The following is a 24,375-nucleotide window of genomic DNA, read 5'->3' as shown; positions in this document are numbered from 1 at the left end:
CCCGGGACCCGTTTACATTGAAAACCTAGCAACATCGTCGCTCTAAAGTGTCCACTTGGGGCTCCTTGCCGTGACAAGGTTTGAGACGCACTGCCTTACGTTACAGGACAAGCTGCCGGTCTTTGAGGACCTGAGACGTCATTTCAACAAAAAACAGTGGAGCAAGCTGAGGGAGTCTGACAAGCTCAGATACGCCAACCTGAAGAGCAACCACCTGTTTAGGCTCTCCATAGGTACATTACACACACGAAAAGACACAATTACCACTGTGCAATGCTGGAATGTGTAGTCGACTGAAACTGTTTGCAGTCAGTAATGGTACCTTTATTTATTTTGCCAAGCACACAGGTGTGTTATTTAAACATCATGCACCCACTGGGATTTGGATAGAGTGCCAGGAATGTGCTGTCGTGTTCTAGAACCCAACCATCTGCTGTCTGTCTCTCTCTCTCTCCGTTCTCTCCTCCTCTCTCCTTCTCTCTCCTTCAGGTCTCAAGTCACAGACTCCAGACTTCATGAGGAGTGGCAACACGTGCGTCCACACCTCCCCCTCACCTCGGCTCTCCTCCTCCAGTGAGGAAGAGGAGGAAGACGAGGAAGAGGAGGAGAAGGAGGAAGACGACGAGGAGCAGTCTGGTAATCCCACACAGTTGCCATAGTCACACTACTGTTGTTCAGTAACAGTGTTAAACAGCTCTATATTGTGACAGTATAGTGTGTGGCTGGTGGGACAACGTTGACATTAGTAACAGTGAAAAGTGACGAAAACAGAGAAACAGACCCTCCAGCCAGCACCTCCTACACACACAGACAAATGCAAGCTGGTGCAGATGACTGGGAAACATCACAAGAAACCAATGAAGCTCAGCTCTTCTCCTCACACTGTTCTGAATCTGATACCGAAGACAGTGATGAGTGGGAGGAGGCCAGGGAAGCCCAGTCCGTTTTAAACACACACAAATCACACAATACACAGCATGTGGAAGGACAAAGAAAGTCTATGAGCAATAAGCTTTTACACAGTGTGAAATCTTCAAAACATTGTACGTCCACAAAGACTCATAGCAGGGTAAATCCCTTTGTATGTGCACTTTGCAGCACCATCTTTAGTCAAAAACGTCTTCTGAAACAGCACATGAGGGTTCATAAAGGAGAAAAGCCCTATAGCTGTACAGTTTGTGACAGCAGCTTTAATCGTAGTTATAGTTATCTGAAGCGGCACATGAGGATTCATACAGGGGAAAAGCTATTTAGCTTTAGTCAAAAGGGTAATATGAAGCTACATATGAGGATTCATACAGGGGAAAAAACATTCATCAAGCCAGGGGAAAAGACCTATAGCTGCATAGTTTGTGGCAGCAGCTTTAGTAAAACTAGTAATCTGAAGCAACACATGCTAATTCATACAGGGGAAAAGCCCTATAGCTGCATAGTTTGTGGCAGCAGCTATAGCCTCTAGCTAAACCTCCATTCTTGTGTATTTCTGTTAGTTGAACTATGTTTTGTGTGTCTCCTGCAGGTGACACAGAAGACATGGCTAGTGGCCCAGAGCAAGAAGAGGAGCAAGAAGAGGTGAGTTGGACTTTCCAAAAATCTATTTTTATTTTGCTTCTAAGCAAATTGAATTTTAGCCTTAACTCCTCTTTAAATTATACGGTATATGAAAAATAAATAAAATGGAAACATTAACAACACTTCACTGTAGCTGACTACGTGCATCAAAATTCAATGCAAAATAATTTCAACTCATTCCATCTAGAACTTTGTTCCACTGTCTATACAAATGATTTTAGCAAAGTTTGGGGGAAATTCATTTATAGTTAGAGGTGCAACACAGCATGTCAAATTTAGGAAAAAGTGACATTTAGGCTGCTTTTAGAGCTTTCATTTCTTGATAACATGACATGATAATTTCTCAAAAATACAACAAATAGTTTGTGAGAAGGTATTTTTGACAAGAGAAAGCATGTTTAATCAAGAAGAAACATTTACATTTTCATTGAAAGTCACTGAAAAAGTATTGAAAATATTGAAATACGGTCCTAGTTAAGTGACATTTCAGCTGCTTTTAGAACTCATTTTTTGATAACATGACATGGCAATTTCTCTAAAATACAACAAATAGTTTGTGAGGAGGTGTTTCTGCCAAGAGAAAATGTGTTTAATCAAGAAGAAACATTTACATATTGAAAGTCACTGAAAAATATTTAAATATTGTCCTAGTCATTCACTGTGTTCAGCTTGCACTTATAGGAGCGAATATTGGGTTGTTCACGGCGGTCATGCTCAACTGATTGCAGCACATTCTGAAGGTGTTGCTCACTTGGCTGCTGCCACAAAGTCTGATGTGAGTTTGACCCCTCACTCGGCACAGTCATTCACAACATTGATGTCACGCACATTCACCACACCTGCCTGGAATGATGCACTGGTACCCCAATCCTCTACATTGAGTGGAAGAAATGCTGTATCGATTTGCAACTGGTGCATACCAAACCAGCAGTCTGGGTTGGCAAGGTCACCTGGTGGCCGGTGAGAGGACTGGAAACTTTGGCTTACCGAAACCAGTGCCAAAGTGCTACTGTGGGGCTCGCATGGGGAGGTTATCTGGTTTGTGCTCCAAGATGGCATCCGCAAGTGCATGCTGCTGATCAGCTGGCATATTGGTGCTGAGGAGTGCCAGGGGCAGCATCTAGTGGTGCTTCCTGCGCTTTCATGGCTGATGTTGCAATGCCCTCGTCAACAGATTTACTCAGTTGTTTGAGGTAATTCCGTGCGGCATCTACTGCTGTTACAGGTCAGCCACCATGTTGCGTAGATGTGCGTAATGAAGTTGGCAAATACCAGAATCTTTGGCACCTGCTGCCGTATGGTGATGGTGCCATGGGGATGCAAGATGTGCTGTTCCATCAAAGCCAGATAGAGAGTGTAGAGGAGCTTGCCCATCCAGCGCGCCTTGTGCACAGTCCAGGCCGCTGGAAGTTTACTGGAGTCTACATCATCTGCACCCAGAGAAGACACATCTGCACAAAGTCATGGTAGTCGCACTCACCTCGTCTGTAGTGTATCACTGCTGCAGCACACATGGTGAATATAGCACTTAACTTGCCCAGGAACAATGGGCCACTGTAGTTGTGCAGCAGCAAGCTCCAGTTAGACACCTACAAAACCTCTGGTGAGGGTGAGGTCAGTGAAGATGTGGCTGAGGAGCACCTCACCAATGTGATGCCAGCACCCGGACAAGAGCAGTGGTCTACCAAGTGAGAGCTGGATGGCAATGCAGGCTGCTGTGAGATTGCCTGTGTTTGATCAAGTGGTGTCGAATACCATATTGACAACCTGGTCGGCACAGCACCAGCCCTGTAGTAGTTTGCATGTCAGCCAGGTGATCATCTCTCCGCACGCCTCGTCTTTCCCCTTTGTGGATGGGGTACACTAGATGCTGCCCCTGGCACTCCTCAGCACCAGCTAATCAGCAGCATGCACTTGCGGATGCCATCTTGGAGCACAAACCAGTTAACCTCCCCATGCGAGCCCCACAGTAGCACTTTGGCACTGGTTTCGGTAAGCCAAAGGTTAGCCGACCTTGCCAACCCAGACTGCTGGTTCGGTATGCACCAGTTGCAAATCGATACAGCATTTCTTCCACTCAATGTAGAGGATTGGGGTACCAGTGCATCATTCCAGGCAGGTGTGGTGAATGTGCGTGCCATCAATGTTGTGAATGACTGTGCCGAGCGAGGGGTCAAACTCACATCAGACTTTGTGGCAGTAGCCAAGTGAGCAACACCTTCAGAATGTGCTGCAATCAGTTGAGCATGACCGCCGTGAACAGCCCAATCTTCGCTCCTATAAGTGCAAGCTGAACAGTGAATGACTAGGACAACCTTGTCTCTTGGCAGAAACACCTCCTCACAAACTATTTGTTGTATTTTTGAAAAATTGCCATGTCATGTTATCAAAAAATGATTTCTAAAAGCAGCCGAAATGTTAGCCTGCTTCCAGACCAGAGACCCCGCCCACTCTCAGAGTGGACTCTTTCTCTGGTCTGGAGCTGACTACAGGAATCACTTTTTATTTTCGGTTGCTCCAATGAGCGCGGGGGGTGGGGGTGGGTCTAACGAATATCCAATCCGCGCAGCAGTTGAAACGATTCAAACGAAGTTCACACACAGGCAGGCTGAGGAAGGCACATGCACACACACGCACGCGCTGAGTTCACCAAGCTGTTTATGTTGATTACATGTTTCTGGTCGCAGTTCTGTCACTGGCACAGACAGAGACACACACACAATCACACACACAGTCCGCGACCGTGCGTCGCGTCCACCGTGCGTCTCGATCACCGTGCATCGCGATCACTCGCGCGCGGATGCGCGCGTGCACGCTCGCAAAAAAAGTCCCTCCCTGTAAATCGCTTAGAATAGAGCACAGCTTCAGACTAAAGCGTGAGCTGAGTCTGAAATCAGGCTACCGAAATTTCACTTAAGTAGGACAATATTTCAATATTTTCAAACATTTTTCAGTGACTTTCAATGAAAATGTAAATGTTTCTTCTTGATTAAACACCTTTTCTCTTGTCAGAAACACCTTCTCACAAACTATTTGTTGTATTTTGGAGAAATTGCCATGTCATGTTATCAAGAAATGAAAGCTCTAAAAGTAGCCGAAATATCACCTTTCCCTAAATTTGACATGCTGCGTTGCACCTCTAACTATGAATGAATTTTCCCCAAACTTTGCTAAAAATCATTTGTATAGACAGTGGAACAAAGTTCTAGATGGAATGAAATGACATTTTTACGTTAAATATTTTGCATTGAAATTTGATGCACCCTACGCGTACACACTATACAATAAAAGGGAAACCATTTCAAAAGAAAAAACAACAAAACAAAATCCATTTCGGTCCACTGTTTTCTCTCAATTCAATTCAAAGGAGCTTTATTGGCATGAGAAAGCATACGTTTACATTGCCAAAGCAAGTGTCACAAATACAATAAAACAGTTGACAATATATACAGTTGGAGGGGGGTACAGCATTGTGTAAACAGAGCAATGTCGCATTGGGACATTTTATATACATACAGGGTACAAAATAGCAGCATTGTTTTCCTCAAGATGTGCAGTAGGTCTAGGTGTCAATCCATGGTTTTTTAGTCCTTAGGGTGGTTGTGTTTCTAGCCTTCTTTTGTCGCAACAGTTCACACATCATGCTGCTGTGTTCGCTGTATTGTTGTATTTTGGGACTTTTTCAAATTCACTTTGGCTGTGTGTGTAATCTGTGGGAAGTATGTGTCTCTGATGTCTTGGTATAGTGGGCAGGTGCTTCCACAGTGTAGCTCTGTGTCGGCCTTTCTCTATCGCAAGGCTGCCTTCGCTGAGTCTGTACCTAGTCAAGGCTTTCCTAAGTTTTGGCTCTTTTACTGTGCTCAGATATTCTGCTAATGTATATTCTCTTTATAGTGCCAGATAGCATTCCATTTTGCTTTGGTTTTGGCTTGTTTCCCACATTGCTTGCAGGGGAAGCGTTTCTCTCCAGCATGAACGGCGCGCTCGTGTGTCTTCGCGCTGCTTGCCCGTGTGAGACTCTGTCCGCATTGGTTGCATTTGAAAGCCTTACCCCCAGAGCGTCCAGTGTCCCCATGTTGTTTGTGCTGCTGCTGGTAGCTTTCTTTTTTCTCAGAGTTACATGAACCTTGACTTTTCGCGTAATACATTGAGCTCCTTTACATTACAGGACTCTCTTGACTGGTACGACGCCCTTGAGGGCCCCTCCCAACCAGACACCGGCTACACCGCGCCGCCGTCCAGCCCCTCCGGCGACGACAATCAGGAAGACCAGGAGTGGACTCCGTCCGTGCCCGGTAAATATTTTTTGGTTGTTTTTTTCGCACTGATTTTTGACTTTGCACTATTGGGTTGTGTTTTCTGAGTATTCTGCTTTGTTTAACAATGTCGGTGAGATACTTGTTGCACTAACTAGCATTGACTGTTACGGTCTCTTTTTGTAAGTCACTTTATATACTTATATATTATTCGCCCCCTCTATTGATGCACCTTCTCTTTATTGGTACTGTACTGCTCTTTTTTTTCCTTTCCTCTTATCTATCTTTTCTCTTACTTCTCTGTAACTTTGTAAATACTACTGCTGTGCTACAACTGGACAACTGAATTTCCCCCTTGGGATAATAAAGGTATCTATCTATCTAGGGGTGTGTAACAATACATTGTAATATCGATTCGATACATGGTTGACGATGCGATACATGGACGATATTGCTTCATTCATGGTGATACGATACGATTCGATTAAATGATTTAAAATCAATATAGTAACTATTTAGCAACGAAATTAAATCTGTGTGAAAGGTGTAGATAGCACAGGTTTTTAAGGGAAACATGTATTATTATGGATATAAATACGTAATACACAGTGATTATCTGCCAAATACATGGACAATTGTATATTGACAAACCTGCACCTTGACATGAACCCAGAGATTACACACATTTATCGATAGACCAGTGTAGCTATATGGAAAGGAAAAGTAATTAAACCCCTCCTTTTAATTTTTTCATCTAAAAATGCTAAATACAATGCACAAGTAGGTAGTATCGATACAATCGATTTTTTGCACTGCCGATTCGATACGATACAAAATAAAACTATTCCATTCGATTTTAGCTGTTTTCATTTCGATATACTTTGATTTTTTAAGTTAAAAACTATATTTCGATACAGTTACTATATCGTTACACCCCTAGTAAGCAGTCAGTGTTACTACATTAGATCTGCTTTTGTGCAGGATAATGCAGTATTTATTTCCACCGTTTTTTTCATCTTAACCATTGCACAAGGTCATAGGTAGGATGATCATATTATGCTCGCTCTCTCTCTCTCTCAGGACAGGGTCCCCGGTCTGAACAGAAGCCCCGGTCTAAACAGACTGACCAGACCCAGAGCCAGGCCTTGAAGACACGCAGCGTGAAGACACACGAGCGCGCCGTTCATGCTGGAGAGAAACGCTTCCCCTGCAAGCAATGTGGGAAGATTTTCGCCCGTTCCGCTGACCGCAAGGTACAACTGCGCCTCCACGCCGGAGAGAAGCCCTTCCCCTGCGCGTATTGCGACGCGCGCTTCAGCGTGTCTGGCGCGCTGACCACGCACGAGCGCAGACACACAGGAGAGAAATCCTTCGCCTGCACCTTGTGCGACAAGAGATTCGCCTGCTCGGGGGACAGAAAGAAACACCAGCTGGTCCACACGGGGGTCAAACCCTACTGCTGTGAGCAGTGCCACAAGGGCTTTAGCCGGCTCGGCAACCTGCAGCGACACCGCCGCACGCATGCGGGGGAGAAGCCCTACGGCTGCTCTCGCTGCAAAAAGAGCTTTGGCCAGGCGGCCCACCTCAAGAGGCACCAGTGTGTCCACGACACGACGGATTAGCAACATCTAATGGCCCATGGTCTGATTGAGTGGACTCTATGTTCTGTGCTGCGCTGCCTCAACTTTAGTTTTTTACAACAAGGGTTCATGTTTTAGATCGTGATTAACCCATTTAGGCCTGAACACATTATTACGCAATGTTTTATGCTTTAAATATTAAAACATAGCAGACATACAAGCTCACAGCGCAGCCCCGAGTGCCGCGCTGCGAGCTTGTAGATCTGCTTTTTTTGAAAAATCGTGAAAATTTGAATTTTGAAGTGTTTTTTTTAACTCTGTCCGCATTGGTTGCATTTGAAATCCTTACCCCCAGAGCGTCCAGTGTCCCCATGTTGTTTGTGCTGCTGCTGGTAGCTTTCTTTTTTCTCAGAGTTACATGAACCTTGATTTTTCGCGGAATACATTGAGCTCCTTTACATTACAGGACTCTTTTGACTGGTACGATGCCCTTGGCGGCCCCTCCCAACCAGACCTGCGCTGCCACGTCAGCCACAAACAGTGGTGCCGCCTGCCGGACAAGAACAAGCTGCGCTTCAGCGACTTGAAAGGTGACCACCTTTCCAAACTCTCTATATGGGTGATAGCGGCTCACATAGAACGTGCCATTAAACTCTACATAGGTCACGGTCAGGGTCAGGTACCAGAGCGTATATGCAAGGTCTCTCTACAACGCCCCTGTCTGTCTCCTCCTCTCCATCAGGAGAGAAGTCTTCTCTTCAAGAGCCCACGGCCGGCCACTTAGAGAGGACCGGCTACACCGCGCCGCCGTCCAGCCCCTCCAGCGACGACAATCAGGAAGACCAGGAGTGGACTCCGTCCGTGCCCGGTAAATTTCTTTGTTAGTTTTTTCCCTAGTTAGTTTTTTGACTTTGCACTATTAGGTTGTGTTGGTAGTTTCTGAGTATTCTGCTTTGTTTAACAATGTCGGTGAGATACTTGTTGCACTAACTAGCATTGACTGTTACGGTCTCTTTTTGTAAGTCACTTTATGTGTGACGGAGAGAGTCGCAGCCCCAGCCTTGAAGCCTCAAAAGTCTAGTATCTCCCCCGGACCAGAGAGATGTCTCTTTGGTCTAGTGGTTAAGATATTGGACTTTCGCGTGGGAGACCCGGGTTCGAACCCGGGTGGGGAGGTTCGGATCACCTCCGTTACATTGGTGCCGTGACCCGGATTCGGGCTTCCCCGTAGGAGGAGGTCAAAGGGGGGTGAGTGTGACGGAGAGAGTCGCAGCCCCAGCCTTGAAGCCTCAAAAGTCTAGTATCTCCCCCGGACCAGAGAGATGTCTCTTTGGTCTAGTGGTTAAGATATTGGACTTTCGCGTGGGAGACCCGGGTTCGAACCCGGGTGGGGAGGTTCGGATCACCTCCGTTACATATGTATATATACTTATATATTATTCGCCCCCTCTATTGATGCACCTTCTCTTTATTGGTACTGTACTGCTCTTTTTTATTTCTTTCCTCTTATCTATCTTTTCTCTTACTTCTCTGTAACTTTGTAAATACTGTATACTGCTGTGCTACAACTGGACAACTGAATTTCCCCCTTGGGATAATAAAGGTATCTATCTATCTAGGGGTGTAAGTTAACGATACATTGTAATATCGATTCGATACATGGTTGACGATGCGATACATGGACGATATTGCTTCATTCATGGTGATACGATACGATTCGATTAAATGATTTAAAATCAATATAGTAACTATTTAGCAACGAAATTAAATCTGTGTGAAAGGTGTAGATAGCACAGGTTTTTAAGGGAAACATGTATTGTTATGGATATAAATACGTAATACACAGTGATTATCTGCCAAATACATGGACAATTGTATATTGACAAACCTGCACATTTTAGCTGTTTTCATTTCGATATACTCAGATTATTTAAGTTAAAAACTATATTTCGATACAGTTACTATATCGTTACACCCCTAGTAAGCAGTCAGTGTTACTACATTAGATCTGCTTTTGTGCAGGATAATGCAGTATTTATTTCCACCGTTTTTTTTCTTCTTAACCATTGCACAAGGTCATAGGTAGGATGATCATATTCTGCTCGCTCTCTCTCTCTCTCAGGACAGGGTCCCCGGTCTAAACAGAAGCCCCGGTCTAAACAGACTGACCAGACCCAGAGCCAGGCCTTGAAGACACGCAGCGTGAAGACACACGAGCGCGCCGTTCATGCTGGAGAGAAACGCTTCCCCTGCAAGCAATGTGGGAAGAGCTTCGCCCGTTCCGCTGACCGCAAGGTACACCTGCGCATCCACGCCGGAGAGAAGCCCTTCCCCTGCGCGTATTGCGACGCGCGCTTCACCGTGTCTGGCGCACTGACCACGCACGAGCGCAGCCACACAGGAGAGAAACCCTTCGCCTGCACCTTGTGCGACAAGAGATTCGCCTGCTCGGGGGACAGAAAGAAACACCAGCTGGTCCACACAGGGGTCAAACCCTACTGCTGTGAGCAGTGCCACAAGGGCTTTAGCCGGGCCGGCAACCTGCAGCGACACCGCCGCACGCACGCGGGGGAGAAGCCCTACGGCTGCTCTCGCTGCAAAAAGAGCTTTGGCCAGGCGGCCCACCTCAAGAGGCACCAGTGTGTCCACGACACGACGGATTAGCAACATCTAATGGCCCATGGTCTGATTGAGTGGACTCTATGTTCTGTGCTGCGCTGCCTTAACTCTGGTGTTGTGACCGTCCTTAAAGGACAACTTTAGTTTCTTACAACAAGGGTTCATGTTTGACTGGTACGATGCCCTTGGCGGCCCCTCCCAACCAGACCTGCGCTGCCACGTCAGCCACAAACAGTGGCGCCGCCTGCCGGACAAGGACAAGCTGCGCTTCAGCGACTTGAAGGGTGACCACCTTTCCAAACTCTCTATATGGGTGATAGCGGCTCACATAAAACGTGCAATTAAACTCTACATAGGTCACGGTCAGGGTCAGGTACCAGAGCGTATATGCAAGGTCTCTCTACAACGCCCCTGTCTGTCTCCTCCTCTCTCCATCAGGAGAGAAGTCTTCTCTTCAAGAGCACACGGCCGGCCACTTGGAGAGGACCGGCTACACCGCGCCGCCGTCCAGCGACGACAATCAGGAAGACCAGGAGTGGACTCCGTCCGTGCCCGGTAAATTTCTTTGTTAGTTTTTTCCCACAGATTTTTGACTTTGCACTATTAGGTTGTGTTGGTAGTTTCTGAGTATTCTGCTTTGTTTAACAATGTCGGTGAGATACTTGTTGCACTAACTAGCATTGACTGTTACGGTCTCTTTTTGTAAGTCACTTTATGTATATATACTTATATATTATTCGCCCCCTCTATTGATGCACCTTCTCTTTATTGGTACTGTACTGCTCTTTTTTTTCTTTCCTCTTATCTATCTTTTCTCTTACTTCTCTGTAACTTTGTAAATACTGCATACTGCTGTGCTACAACTGGACAACTGAATTTCCCCCTTGGGATAATAAAGGTATCTATCTATCAGCAGTCAGTGTTACTACATTAGATCTGCTTTTGTGCGGGATAATACAGCATTTATTTCCACCCTTTTTTTTCTTCTTAACCATTGCACAAGTTCATAGGTAGGATGATCATATTCTGCTCGCTCTCTCTCTCTCTCAGGACAGGTGGGTCCCCAGTCTAAACAGAAGCCCCGGTCTAAACAGACTGACCAGACCCAGAGCCAGGCCTTGTGCTGCCCACAGTGTCCAAGCAGCGTGAAGACACACGAGCGCGCCGTTCATGCTGGAGAGAAACGCTTCCCCTGCAAGCAATGTGGGAAGAGCTTCGCCCGTTCCGCTGACCGCAAGGTACAACTGCGCCTCCACGGCGGAGAGAAGCCCTTCCCCTGCGCGTATTGCGACGCACGCTTCACCGTGTCTGGCGCGCTGACCACGCACGAGCGCAGACACAAAGGAGAGAAACCCTTCGCCTGCACGTGTGCCACAAGAGATTCGCCTGCTCGGGGGACAGAAGGACACACCAGCTGGTCCACACGGGGGTCAAACCCTACTGCTGTGAGCAGTGCCACAAGGGCTTTAGCCGGAGTGGCAACCTGCAGCGACACCGCCGCACGCATGCGGGGGAGAAGCCCTACGGCTGCTCTCGCTGCAAAAAGAGCTTTGGCCAGGCGGCTCACCTCAAGAGGCACCAGTGTGTCCACGACACGACAGATTAGCAACATCTAAGGCTGCACTCACACTGGAACGCACTCCTATGCACAAGTTCAGTCAAAGTTGTGTGTTCAGTCAAGCTGTTCCAAAAAAGAATACATTTCCCACAATGCTTTGCGGAAGTGGGCGGTTCTGCTTGAGGAGGAAGCAGATAATGGTATTTGGCCATGTAGTTCTTTTGGAGGTGTCATCGGGTGAAGGCAGAGTAACTGCTGCTTTTTGGTGACAGGTAAAATGGATTTACAAGCTCACAGCGTGCCACCATGCAACACGTCGTGAGCTTGTAGATCTGCTATTTAAAAAGGTTACTTTTAACAAAGTATTTGTATGTTTCAGTATTGATACTTTTATTTAAGCAATGAATTTGAGTATTTTTTTCACCACTGTATAAAGCTTACATTTTATTATGAATAGCACATGCAATCAATTGCATCTGTGTAGGCATCACTGTCACCATGTATGACATGTAAAGAAATATTTGTAATATTCATTGTTATTGTCGAATGTTTACTGTTACACACACTTAACTTTAATTTATTTATAATATTTTTCGTTCTGAAATGGAGGTTTCATGTCACTGCAGTGCAGACAGACTGCTGCTGTGGGGTTCAAACTACAAGTGAACACAGCTGTGTGGGATTGCATCATGGCCTTTCTCTCCTATTGGTTGGCAGTTGAACCCTGCCCTTCTGTCTCATCAAGTGCAGCTTGTCTGCCCTCTACTGCTTGCCTACAACCCTCTGTGCTTGTGTTTAAGCAACTGTGCTTGTGCTTAACACACTGAGTGCCCGGATGTATGACGTGTGTGTGTTTGCTGGTGCCCATGGCAACGCGTCATTTACCTTACGAAAAAGTATCCGTAATACGTTGAGTAAATGTAATCCACGGATGTCCTGTTTATTTTTACGATAAAGTTTTCTTTCAGTCAGGACATCTTTTTATCAAACCTGGGCCACAGCGTTTGTGTCACGGTAGGTAGAAAGGACCGCGCATTGAACATGGTGATTGAAAAAGTTAGACTAGGAGAAGAATCCGCCATGTTAGGTTTATCTCCGCGTTACTGGGAAAATAGTATCCATGATACGAGTAAATGTAATCCACGGATGTCCTGTTTATTTTCACGATCATGATTTCTCTCAGTCTGGACCACTTTTTATCAAACCTGGGCCACAGCGTTTGTGTCACGGTAGGTAGAAAGGACCGCGCATTGAACATGGTGATTGAAAAAGTTAGACTAGGAGAAGAATCCGCGATGTTACGTGTTACGTGTATCTCCGCCGTTACTGGGAAAATACTAGTATCTGCTAGTATCCAGGATACATACGAGTCAGATACATAGGAACAGAAGCTTGTGATTGGCTGCAGGGTCCAGCAGGGAGACTGCACATGCTGGTCACGTGTACCGCGCTGCATTTTGGGAAATGTAGTGTTTTTCCCATATTGTTGGCGTTTGATCACCGTTCATTGCGGTAGCAATGTACAGTAACTACAGTACATTATTGTAAAACGCGTCAAACACGTCGTGGGCCTCCAGAGCGTCTAGGGCGTCCAGAGACATCAAAGAGATTGGCGTGTTGACACGCCGTGGGCACCCGATGTGTTAAGCAACTGTGCTTGTGCTTAAGCAACACCACAGGACTCTCACTAGACTTCAAACCATGTGACTTCCATCCTCAATGCATTGTGCTGTCTCTGCCCCCCGCTCCCCCCACACAACTCTCACTAGACTTTGTGCCTTTAGGTCTGTAGCCGGCCTAATGGCCCATGGTCTGATTGAGTGGACTCTTCTGTATTCTGTGCTGCGCTGCCTCTGGTGTTGTTAAAGGACAACTTTAGTTTCTTACAACAAGGGTTCATGTTTTAGATCGTGATTAACCCATTTAGGCCTGAACACATTATTACGCCATTTTTTATGCTTTAAATATTAAAACATAGCAGAAATACAAGCTCACAGCGAGCCCAGAGTGCCGCGCTGCAAGCTTGTAGATCTGCTTTTTTTGAAAAATCGTGAAAATTAGAACTTTGACCCCATTCTATAAGTGTTTTTTTAAATCCTTCTTAGATCTTTGGAAAAAACCCATGTTTCTACGTCAGCAATCTGGCTAGCCATCGTCAAAGAAAAGGTCCTTTTCACTTAACCGGAGCTCAGTTGGTCTGTTCTCGAGAGACTACTATGTCAGTGGTTCTCAAACCTTTTCATGTGAAGGACCCCCAAAATGATATGTATTTGGCCACGGACCCCCATCTCAAAATAGTTAGTTCCAGGGACCACCCAGAAGCAAAATTTGAGTTACAATCAAAAGATTTGCACACATTTTCACGACTTTTTCAAAAATAGCAGATCTACAAGCTCGCAGCGTGGCACTCGGTGCCGCGCTGTGAGCTTGTATGTCTGCTATTTTTATAAATAAATTAAATTATAAATAAATAATAAAATAAATAAATAATACATTTCTATTGCCCCACATTTTAGCATGGTAAACGCGATAAAACAATAGAACGAAGCAAATGAAAACATTTTAACTCTCACTTTTTCTTTTCTCTAATTACTATCTAAAACATGAACCCTTGTTGTAAAAAACCAAAGTTGTCCTTTAACGTCTACTAAGTATTTTGCCAGGTACACTTGTATCTTAGTGGTGCGGTGTATCTTGTATGTCATCACTCTAAAAACTCATTTTCTGCTGTTTTAAACATAGGCTGAACTGTTTTCCTGCAAAATTGTCCTTACCTGTTAACGTGGGCACGTGCACGCATAGTGCACGATCTGTGCACGACTCATGTAGTAGACGCCGGGTATGTGACTAGTACAGTTAATAGCAAAGGCTTTGGTTTGAAACCAGAATTTCTACATATTAACAAGGAACATGAGGAGGAGCTACTTCAAGTACCAGAGGATACTGACAGGTCAACGTTGACATTACTAGCGGTGAAACGTGAAGATGATGACAACGAAAAACGAGAGACCGAGCTTCTAGCCAGCACCTCAACTGAACACATGAAAACACAAGCTTATATAAACTACTGGGTGCCATCATCACAACCGGCTAGTGACGACCAGGTCCTCTCTTCAAATTGTTCTAAATCTGACAGCACTGAAGAAGGTGACCTGAAACGACACACAAGGGTTCATCCACGCAAAAAAGGCTTTGCGTGTAGCCAAGTGTTTAGTTACAGGAGCCATCTGGACGAACACATTAGCACTCATACAGGTGAAAAACCCTTTATCTGTACTGTGTGTGGCAGAGTCTTTAGTAGAATGTGTTCTCTTAAGCTACACATGAAAGCTCATGCAGGTTCAAAAACCTACTAGTAGTTAAGTTCTACTTGCACTGATTGCGGCAGAGTCTTTAGTGGAATGGGTCATCAGAACGAAGTGACACATGAAGGTTCAAAAACCTTGACTAGTACAATTAATAGCAAAGGCTTTTTTTTTTTAACCAGAACCTCTACAGATTAAAGTTTCAACGGTTACATTACTAGCAGTGAAACGTGAAGCTGATGAAAATGAAAATGGAGAGAGAGAAAGCCTCTAAGCCAGCACCTCAACTGAATACATGAAAACACAAGATGATGTGGAGCATTGATTGATTGATTGATTGATTTTGATTGAAGACTTTATTAGAAGATTGCATAGGAAACGGTACAGTTTCATGACGGTACAGTTCACTTGTACAAGGTCTACTAAAATCATCACAACCAACTAGTGACCAGCTCCTCTCTTCACACCGTTCTGAATCTGACACTGAAGACAGTGATTTCTGGGAGGAGACCGGGGAAGACCAAGACCTGAAATCATCAAAGCAAACTCCATCCATGAGGAATGACCAGGAAATAAAAGTTGTGGCAGAGTCTTTAGCTTTTAGTACAACACATGCTTTGAATGGACACATGGGGATTCATCCAGGTGAATTTACCTGTAGTCAGTGGTAAATATTTTGCTTTAGTGAGTTGCCTTAATGTACATATGAGGACTCCTACAGGTCAAAACCCCTTTACTTGTACAGCTTGCGGGAATTATGCTTCAATGTATCATTTGAATGGACACATGATGGTTCATACAGGCGAACAGTTTATCTCTGCTGAGTGTAGTAAAGGTTATGCTCGAATGAGTAACCTGAACCTTACTCATACAGGGGAAAACCCCTTTATAATGATATGACGATGAATGAAACTGCAACTGGTTGGCGGAGGCATACAACCTCACTGCAGTAGACCTACTTCTACTTTACTTTTTATTTGGATGCATTTTTTTTTTATATATATATTTCACTATTATAAATGCTTAATGTGTTACCAAAGGTAATGGCAATTCCATAGTAAGGCCTTTAATTTAATGTTTCATCATACAGGTGATAAGCCCTTTATTTGTACAGTATGTGAAACATTGTCTCTTCATATAAGTTGTCCTCACTAATGTTAGGTGAGATAAGATGATACCACTTCTGTCTACTCTGTCTCAGAGGAGGGCTTTGGGCAGTTCAGAAACCTGCCTAGCAGTGACATCACCGGTGGGCAGCTACCGGATTTTTTTCGTTTCACTGTATCACTCTTATAACTTTCCAGGAAGTATTGTTGTTGTTGTTTTTTCTTTCTTTGTTTATTTAAACAATTAAAACATATGCAAAGATTCAGTGAAAATATGAAGGATCAAGTTAATTTTCTAACTATCAATTCCTAATGTTCCCCAAATGTGTGTGTGTGTGTGTGTGTGTGTGTGTGTGTGTGTGTGTGTGTGTGTGTGTGTGTGTGTGTGTGTGTGTGTGTGTGTGTGTGAGTGAGGTCAGGGCATTCACTCCAGTAGGCCTTTACAAAAAAGGGAAGAAAGAAAAACAATTTTATTGTCACCTCAAAGTAACTCGACAACAGCCATTAATGTCTAAACTGCTGGCAACAAAAGTGAGTACACTCCTAAGTGAAAATGTACAAATGGGGCCCAAGTGTCAATATTGTTGTGGCCACCATTACTGGAACCCTCTTCCACTCCTCCATGGAGACATCACAAAGCTGGTGGATGTTAGAGACGTTGCAATCATCCACCTTCCGTTTGAGGATGCCACACAGGCACAGATGCTCAATAGGGTTTAGGTCTGGAGATATGCTTGGCCAGTGCATCACCTTCACCCTCAGCTCGTCTTGGAGTTGTGTTTGGGGCCGTTATTATGTTGGAATACTGCCCTGCAGCCCAGTTTCCGAAGGGAAGGGATCATGCTCTGTTTCAGTATGTCACATTACATGTTGCCATTCATGGTTCCCTCGATGAACTGTAGCTTCCCAGTGCATGGCAGGGATTTATGGAACGTTACTGGTCTGAAAGCCTGTTACTGTAAGTCTGATGGGCGAGTAATGATGGTCTGGGGCTCTCGGTTCCTTTCTCCACTGAAGGGAAATGATAAATACAACATTCAATGACATTTTAGAATAATGATAACATTACAACATACAATGACATTCTAGAATAATGATAACATTACAACATACAATGTCATTCTAGAATAATGATAACATTACAACCTACAATGACATCTTACTATAAATGCGAGAAGTCTCTGCGTGTCTGCGTGCGTATTTGTAATCCGCGTATCTCGAGAACCGTTCTTCCCACCGGCTTCAGATTCGGCACGCGCGTTCCCGCCATGACGCGGAGTGCAGTGCCGGGCCTCGACCCGACCCGACCCGACGAAATGTTCAGAATCTCCTCATGCGGAGCTGATTGTTGACATCAGGCTGTTCTGGAGGAAATCTCCATATATGGGCACAAATGGACACAGACAGGCATGATGGTCAAAACGGGTCCTACAGAGATCGCCATATATATCTCCATATATGGGCATAAATGGACACAGGCAAACAGACGGTCAAAACGGATCCTATGACAACAGGTATAATGGGGTTTGCATTAAAGGGGGAACGGGCACTGTGTCTGCAACACAGTCGGAGGCACAGATACAGAGATCTCCATAATGGGCATAAAGGGACACAGACAAACAGATACAGAGATCTCCTTATATGGGCATAAAACAGATGCAGACAGACAGATACAGATATCTCCATATATGAGCATAAATGGACACAGGCAAACAAATGGTCAAAACAGGTCCTACAGAGATCTCCATATATGGGCACAAAATGGACGTACACAGACAGATATCTCCATATATGGGCATAAATGGACACACGCAATTAAACAGATGGTCAAAACAGATCCTATGACAACAGGTATATTGAGGTTTGCATTAAAGGGCGGGACATTCCCTAACCCTATTTACATTGTTCCCGAGTTGGCCTTCTAGAATAATGATAACATTACAACATACAATGACATTCTAGAATAATGATAACATTACAACATACAATGACATTCTAGAATAATGACATTAAAACATACAATGACATTCTAGAATAATGATAACATTACAACATACAATGACATTCTAGAATAATGATAACATTACAACATACAATGACATTCTAGAATAATGATAACATTACAACATACAATGACATTCTAGAATAATGATGACATTAAAACATACAATGACAATCTAGAATTTATGAGACTCCAACTCTGTGGTGTCAGTTTTAGGTCATAATAGTGAACTAAAAAAAACTTCTATAAAGAGGTTTTCTTTCCTACACCTGGGTACTTATTATGTGCTCCTGTACAAACAACCCCACTCATGGATGATTTCTTCTAAGCAAAATAAAGCTCCATGTAGGTGCTGTTGTCTTTAAAAAGAGGGGGGGGGGGGGGGGGTCACAGTGTTCTGAAGATCAGCCCATTTCTCAGATAGAATACATATTTTGTGTATCCTTTTCAGTGTTTTAAATTAACCCTAAAACACATAGGATATGGCCCCCTGCATGGTTTCTGTTAGGTAGAATTATGATACATAATTCTGTGATTTGTGTATGAAGCTCATATGACCATATAAGGATATATTATGAACTGAACTTACAGTATAGGAGACCACATTTTGGTCGGATACTATAAGCTCAGGCTAATAGATTACAGGTCATAATAACTTTGGTTGCCCTGACTACGAAATCAGGCTTGTTTTGGTTTATACTGTATGTCACTAGTGGAAAGTTACCAACACTACGTGTCATTGTCTTCCTTGTCTTCCTTGTTATGATCTGGGAACGAATCAATGAGTCCCACGATCTTATACTGTCATAACTGTACTCTTTATATACATGTTAAACTTCCATTTTGGAAGAGAGAGATTTAGAAAGCTACCACTAGGATGGTATGCTCACTGTCTGTCTTCCTTGTCTGACTCTCTTAAAATACAGCAATCTAAGATATACGTCCTTTGGTCTCTGTCTTATTTTGGTTATGGATTTTATCCATATTCCATACTTATTTCACTTAATTAATTTATTTAACAGTTTCGTCAAATGTAACGTAAATGATGAAAACATAATATAATTCATAATAATTTCAAATTAAATATTGTTGTCCCCCTCCAGAAAACAATAGCCTAAGCTTCTGTTTCTTTGGGGTTTTTTTTCTCCATCAAAACCAAACCAGTAGAAAGCCAAGATCAACTTGTGATACTATTGATACCAGTGTTGTGGTAAATAATAATAATAGCCTAACAACAATACTAACTGTTGTAATTAACAAGAATAATCTAACATAGTTTGTGGTCTACATTAGAGCAGCTGATGTTTTTAGGTATCTTTTGGTGTGTGTGTGTGTGTGTGTGTGTGTGTGTGTGTGTGTGTGTGTGTGTGTGTGTGTGTGTGTGTGTGTGTGTGTGTGTGTGTGTGTGTGTGTGTGTGTGTTTTAGGTCAGGGCATTCACTCCAGTAGGCCTTTACAAAGAAGGAAAGAAAGAAAAACAGAAAAGATGAGATACAAAGTGTGGTTAAAGTGTGGTTCCTGTGGAAATAAGCCTCGGCTTTCTAGGATCTCCTTTTAGTTGACCTTGAACCAGTGATTTGTACTGTCATGAAACTGTACTCTTTTCTATTGCAAACTTCTAATAAATTCTTGAATCAATCAATCAAAAATATACTTTGTTTTGTGTGCGGAACCCCGAGCATAGGACTTCATGTCCGCGTTCCCACACGGACATTAACGGAGTGCACCGAAATCTGTGCACTCCCCGAATGTGTTCGTGTGAGAACGTGGAATTACAAAACAAACGTGTTGGTTGAACTTAACCGAGACCTATTAACTCTACGGTTGAGACGCTACGCATTTTGAAATTGTTTTCATGCTAATGGCTACAACTGTGTTAGACTCACGGAGTGAGTCTGTTGACTCGTTTTGTACTCTGTGTGGAGGATGCTGAGAGCCTTTTATTGTTGTTAGTTTGTCTTTGGAACTCCCTCCACTTCTACACCCACCAGGCACCGCAGCCCCACATGGGCTGCATGATATGCTACGTCAATCAGTGAGTATTATGTGTTAGCCTGTCTCAGTCCAACTCTGAACTAATTCACATAAAGACCTAACCATAAATAATAACTCATGTAGAGGGTTTTTATTTGAAGACGTCTATAAGTGAGAAAACGTCTTCAAAATAAAAAACCCTACATGAGTTATAATGTATGGCTAATAAAGAAGACCCACTGTGTAAATGCTATATATTTATAGCATTGTGGAAGTAGCTAATTATTTTTGCGTTGTGCTCAGCATTGGTTATTTTCCATATCAACCTGCACATTTGAACTACAGACCTTTAAAAATACCGTGAAAGCATTTGTGTCTTTTTTGATTTTTGAATTGGTTATTCAAAAATCACACCTAGTGTGAAGTGAGCGGTGCTATTCATGAGTTAATTGCGTCAAGGTTCCCCGCTGGCCAATCACAGCTTTGAGACGTTTTTGCCCAGATGTAGGTCATGTCTAGGCCAGATGTAGGCCATATCTAGGCCAGATGTAGCCCATATCAAGGCCAGATGTAGCCGCAAATTGCAACACTAGATTTTCTCTATAATCGGATGAATCTAGGTTTGCAATACCTCCCTTAGGGATCCAATGGATCAAAACGTTTTTTTTTGTTTTTGTTTTGCTTTCTGATTGTATTAAAAAACGTCAAACACACCAATATTGCAGCTCTATGGAAAGCTTGCCTTATCCTCCTACTATCTGCAAAGTGTTTGTTTCATAAAAATCCACCGTAGAATTGTTATGATTTATTTTCTATCAAGAAATTCAGTTCAGGTGATTATTTTTTCTAAGTCCTGGAGTTTGGAAGCGCTTGTGGGCAGTCACTCAGCAGTCCTGTGTATCAGCTGGTTCTAAATGTCACATAATGCAGGAGGCAGCGGGACATGGCGTTATAGAAGACAAGCGTCTTCTCGGATTTATACAGTATATTTAAAACTCATAACAATTCTACGGTGGATTTTTATGAAACAAACACTTTGCAGATAGTAAGAGGATAAGGCAAGCTTTCCATAGAAAGCAAGTGAGTTTGACGTTGTTTAATACAATCAGAAAGCAAAAAAAAAGAAAAAACGTTTTGATCCATTGGATCCCTATGGGAGGTATTGCAACCCTAGATTCATCCGATTATAAAAAACACAGCCAGATGTAGGCCATATCTTGGCCAGATGTAGGCCACGCTTTACATGATGTTTTGTGTCCCGGAAAAATACAGATGTTGGAGCTTTTGGAGCTTAGCTCCTTTCAGGAGCACTGCTCAAGAATAGAAGATATACAAGCTCACAGCACGCCCCTTAGTGTCATGATGTGAGCTTGTACATTTGCTATTTTATAATTTTTTAAATCTTGAAAGTATGAGAACTACTGAATTAGGAGACAGTGGTAGAATCGGCCAGATCTTAATGGGTTAAATTAGACATTATTAACTGCCAATGTTAAGTGTGGTCAGTGTGTTAGCTTATATCTTAATTTTTCTCAACATTTTCTTTTTAAATTAGGCTCTTATGGACACAAGTAGCAGCTGTGGAGAAGTATTCAACTCCAAGTATTCTGAATATTGCCCTGAAGACGATTCAACTGCCAGCGCCACCCAGATGTCATCTGGAGAGGAGATGATGGCGTTTGACTCGCAGGAGCCTAAGGCCATTGTTCATGAGTCCTGTATCAGAGAACTCTTCAGAATGTGTCAGTGCTGTGGAAAGGCCATAACCGACACTCACGTGACCTACGTGGGGGCACAGATGAGGGTTAGCTGGGAGTGCCTTGGAGGACACTCTGGTACTTGGACTTCATCTCCTGAAGTCAGAGGAATGCCTGAGGTGAACTCTCTTAGCGCTGCCTCTGTGCTGTTCATGGGGAACACCATCACAGAGGTGAGTATGAAGTTGGCTGACTGTATTGTAACATGTTGCATAGTCTCACACACAGACATTTAACATCATTATGTGCATGCACCTGTTGTATAATGCAGGGTATTGCAACTTAGGTGCAGATAGCATTTATAGGATCCAAGTTGTTTGCTGCTAGTATTACCATTAGAGTTCTCAAATTCTGCCTGAGCCCAACCTTACCCGACCCGACTCGACATTATCGGGCAGAGCCAGGCCCAAACATTATGCTGATTAGTCAAGACTCGGGCTCCGTCACTCAAGCAACAGAGAACAGGCTCATATTCTGTCTGGCTGTCTGCACCACAGCACTGAAGCCTGCCTAAGTTCCTAACCAATGGACCAAGGATAATCGGTGACGCATACAGAAGTATAGTCTCCTAGCGGTCTGGCTCTTGGGGTGACATCAGAAGGAAACCTTTGGATATACGGAAATTCTGCCTCAGCGTTAGCTCTGTGTGTCGCTGCTGAGAATCGATGAAAGTTTCGAGCTGCATGTTTATTTAAAAGGCAGCAGGGAGTTTTCACAAGTTTGTATTAAGTTATAAATCTAAGAAAATTACATTCAAAGCGGAACCAACCTGAATATTTTGACAAGGACTTAAGGAGGATTGTATTACAACAACATCAACCTAAAAGCACCATACGTTGACAACCTTGCCTTATCCACAACTTTCTAACGTCCCATCGTGTATTGCACAGAAGGCTTGCGGCATTCCCGGCGTCACAGCCGAGTGTGATCTACAAGCTGACAACGGTTGCATATGCGACGTGAGCTTGTATGTCTGCTGTTGACCGGATGTGTCCCACAAATAATTCTACCGTAAATTCTGTCAGAAACAGACAATCGTCTCGTTTGATGATAATGATGATAATTTATTTTGTTGGGGCTGGGCCGAACTCGGGCCTGCCCAGTAGGGCCCAGTTAGGGCCGGGCCTTAATTTTCAGGTCTGTGTGTGTGTGTGTGTGTGTGTGTGTGTGTGTGTGTGTGTGTGTGTGTGTGTGTGTGTGTGTGTGTGTGTGTGTGTGTGTGTGTGTCAGATGTCCAACAGTGATAGCTGTGTGTCCAGTCACAGCATGTCCCCTCAGTGCCACATGCATTCCTCCCTGAGCTCTGCTGCCCCCTGGAGGACTGATGGCTGCATGGCTCCCATCTTCACCCTGGAGGACAAGAGCACTGAGACTGAGGCAGGCTGTGAGTGACCCCCCCCCCCACACACACACAAACACACACACACACACACACACACACACACACACACACACACACACACTCTATCAGACAGGATGCAGTGATGAGTCCTATAATGTTCACCTCGATATACATTGCAGGGCAGAATGATTAACTGTTTTGAAGGCCTTGAGGACGGAAGCAGCAGCATTTTTATAAATAACATGGTCATAGTCCAACATAAAAAAATAATGCAATCATGAAACACACTTGACGTTTCCTCTTCTGTCCTCCTCCTAGGTCTCTCGCTCTTTCCTGCATGTAAAGAGGATGCTTCCGCTGAACAGCAGGAGAGGAGCTCCAGTCTGGTCCAGGTGAAACCAGAACCTCTACAGATTAAAGAGGAACAGGAGGAGGAGCTACTTCAAAGACCAGTTGAGGCTGCTGGGTCAACGGTGACGTCAAGTGGACTTGGATCGAGATATGTTCAACGAATGGAAAATGGAGGTAGATTTCTCTCTCTCTGTATCTGTAGAGTTGATATTACATGAGCTCTTCATTAAAACTCTCTCCCAGCCATTTACAATAGGCTTGTGCGCCTATACTGCCAGGAATTTTATTAATTTCCAAGTTAGCTTTAATCTAACCCAATGTTAGGGAGGGACTAGTGGAGAAGAGATTCAGTAGCCTAAAAGAAAATTCACGTTTTTTATTTTTTCCAGTTATGTTGTCTGTCATGTGAATTATGTACAAAAGGCCCCAATGTAAAAAAAAAAGAAAAAAAAAAAAAGAAAGAAAGAAAATAGCCATTGTGGTTTCTTGGGTTTAGGGTTAGTAGACCTGTCCTGTGATGTGCTTTTCCTATGCAAACTGCTCAAAACCAGCATTGTTTGGTACTTCTGTAGGCCCGGAACCTTGAAGAAAGGTGCTTTCAACCCGGACAAGATAGAGGGAAGGACGCGGAACATTTCCGTCCATCTTTCTCTTCCGGGATGAAACAGCGTAAACAACAGAGCAGAGAGAGAGTCAGCGAACAGATCATGATACAGAGAAAGTCTGTGTTATAAATACAATATCAGAGGTTTTCACTCACAAACATTTGCTTTAGCGCTGTGTTAAAGTGTGTTTTCTACCAGGAGACATTCTAAACAGTGGAGACTAGAATCCTTACTTTAGAGCTGTGTTAAAGTGTGTTTTCAACCAGGATACGTTCTTGGAGAAGGTATGTTAATTTTTGTTGTTGTTGTTGTTGATCTAAAACAAATTTATTTTGCAATTGGATCTGTA

The 24,375-nt window shown here is 43.7% G+C and overlaps 1 protein-coding gene across 1 annotated transcript; it reads left to right on the top strand.

Annotated features, from left to right (window-relative positions):
- Positions 1-22,990: 22,990 nt before the first annotated feature.
- On the top strand, positions 22,991-24,119 carry LOC308299414 (uncharacterized protein). Its single transcript, XM_080743186.1, has 3 exons — positions 22,991-23,112; positions 23,389-23,595; positions 23,994-24,119. The coding sequence occupies exons 1-3, from the start codon at positions 22,995-22,997 to the stop codon at positions 24,005-24,007; spliced, it is 339 nt and encodes a 112-aa protein (XP_080599312.1). The 5' UTR covers positions 22,991-22,994; the 3' UTR covers positions 24,008-24,119.
- Positions 24,120-24,375: the final 256 nt, after the last annotated feature.

Source organism: Nannobrachium achirus (genome assembly GCF_963921795.1).
Source record: "Nannobrachium achirus genome assembly, chromosome: 15".
Taxonomy (NCBI): domain Eukaryota; kingdom Metazoa; phylum Chordata; class Actinopteri; order Myctophiformes; family Myctophidae; genus Nannobrachium; species Nannobrachium achirus.
Note: the sequence above shows the minus strand (reverse complement) of the source record. Positions and strands in the feature narration are given on the sequence as shown.

What these genes read in the sequence shown, in the direction of transcription:
- LOC308299414 (XM_080743186.1), top strand. Translation starts at nt 22,995, where the DNA reads ATGTCCCCTCAGTGCCACATGCATTCCTCCCTGAGCTCTGCTGCCCCC. An exon ending in CACTGAGACTGAGGCAGGCT is followed by an intron (nt 23,113 to 23,388) that starts GTGAGTGACCCC and finishes TCCTCCTCCTAG; the next exon opens with GTCTCTCGCTCTTTCCTGCA.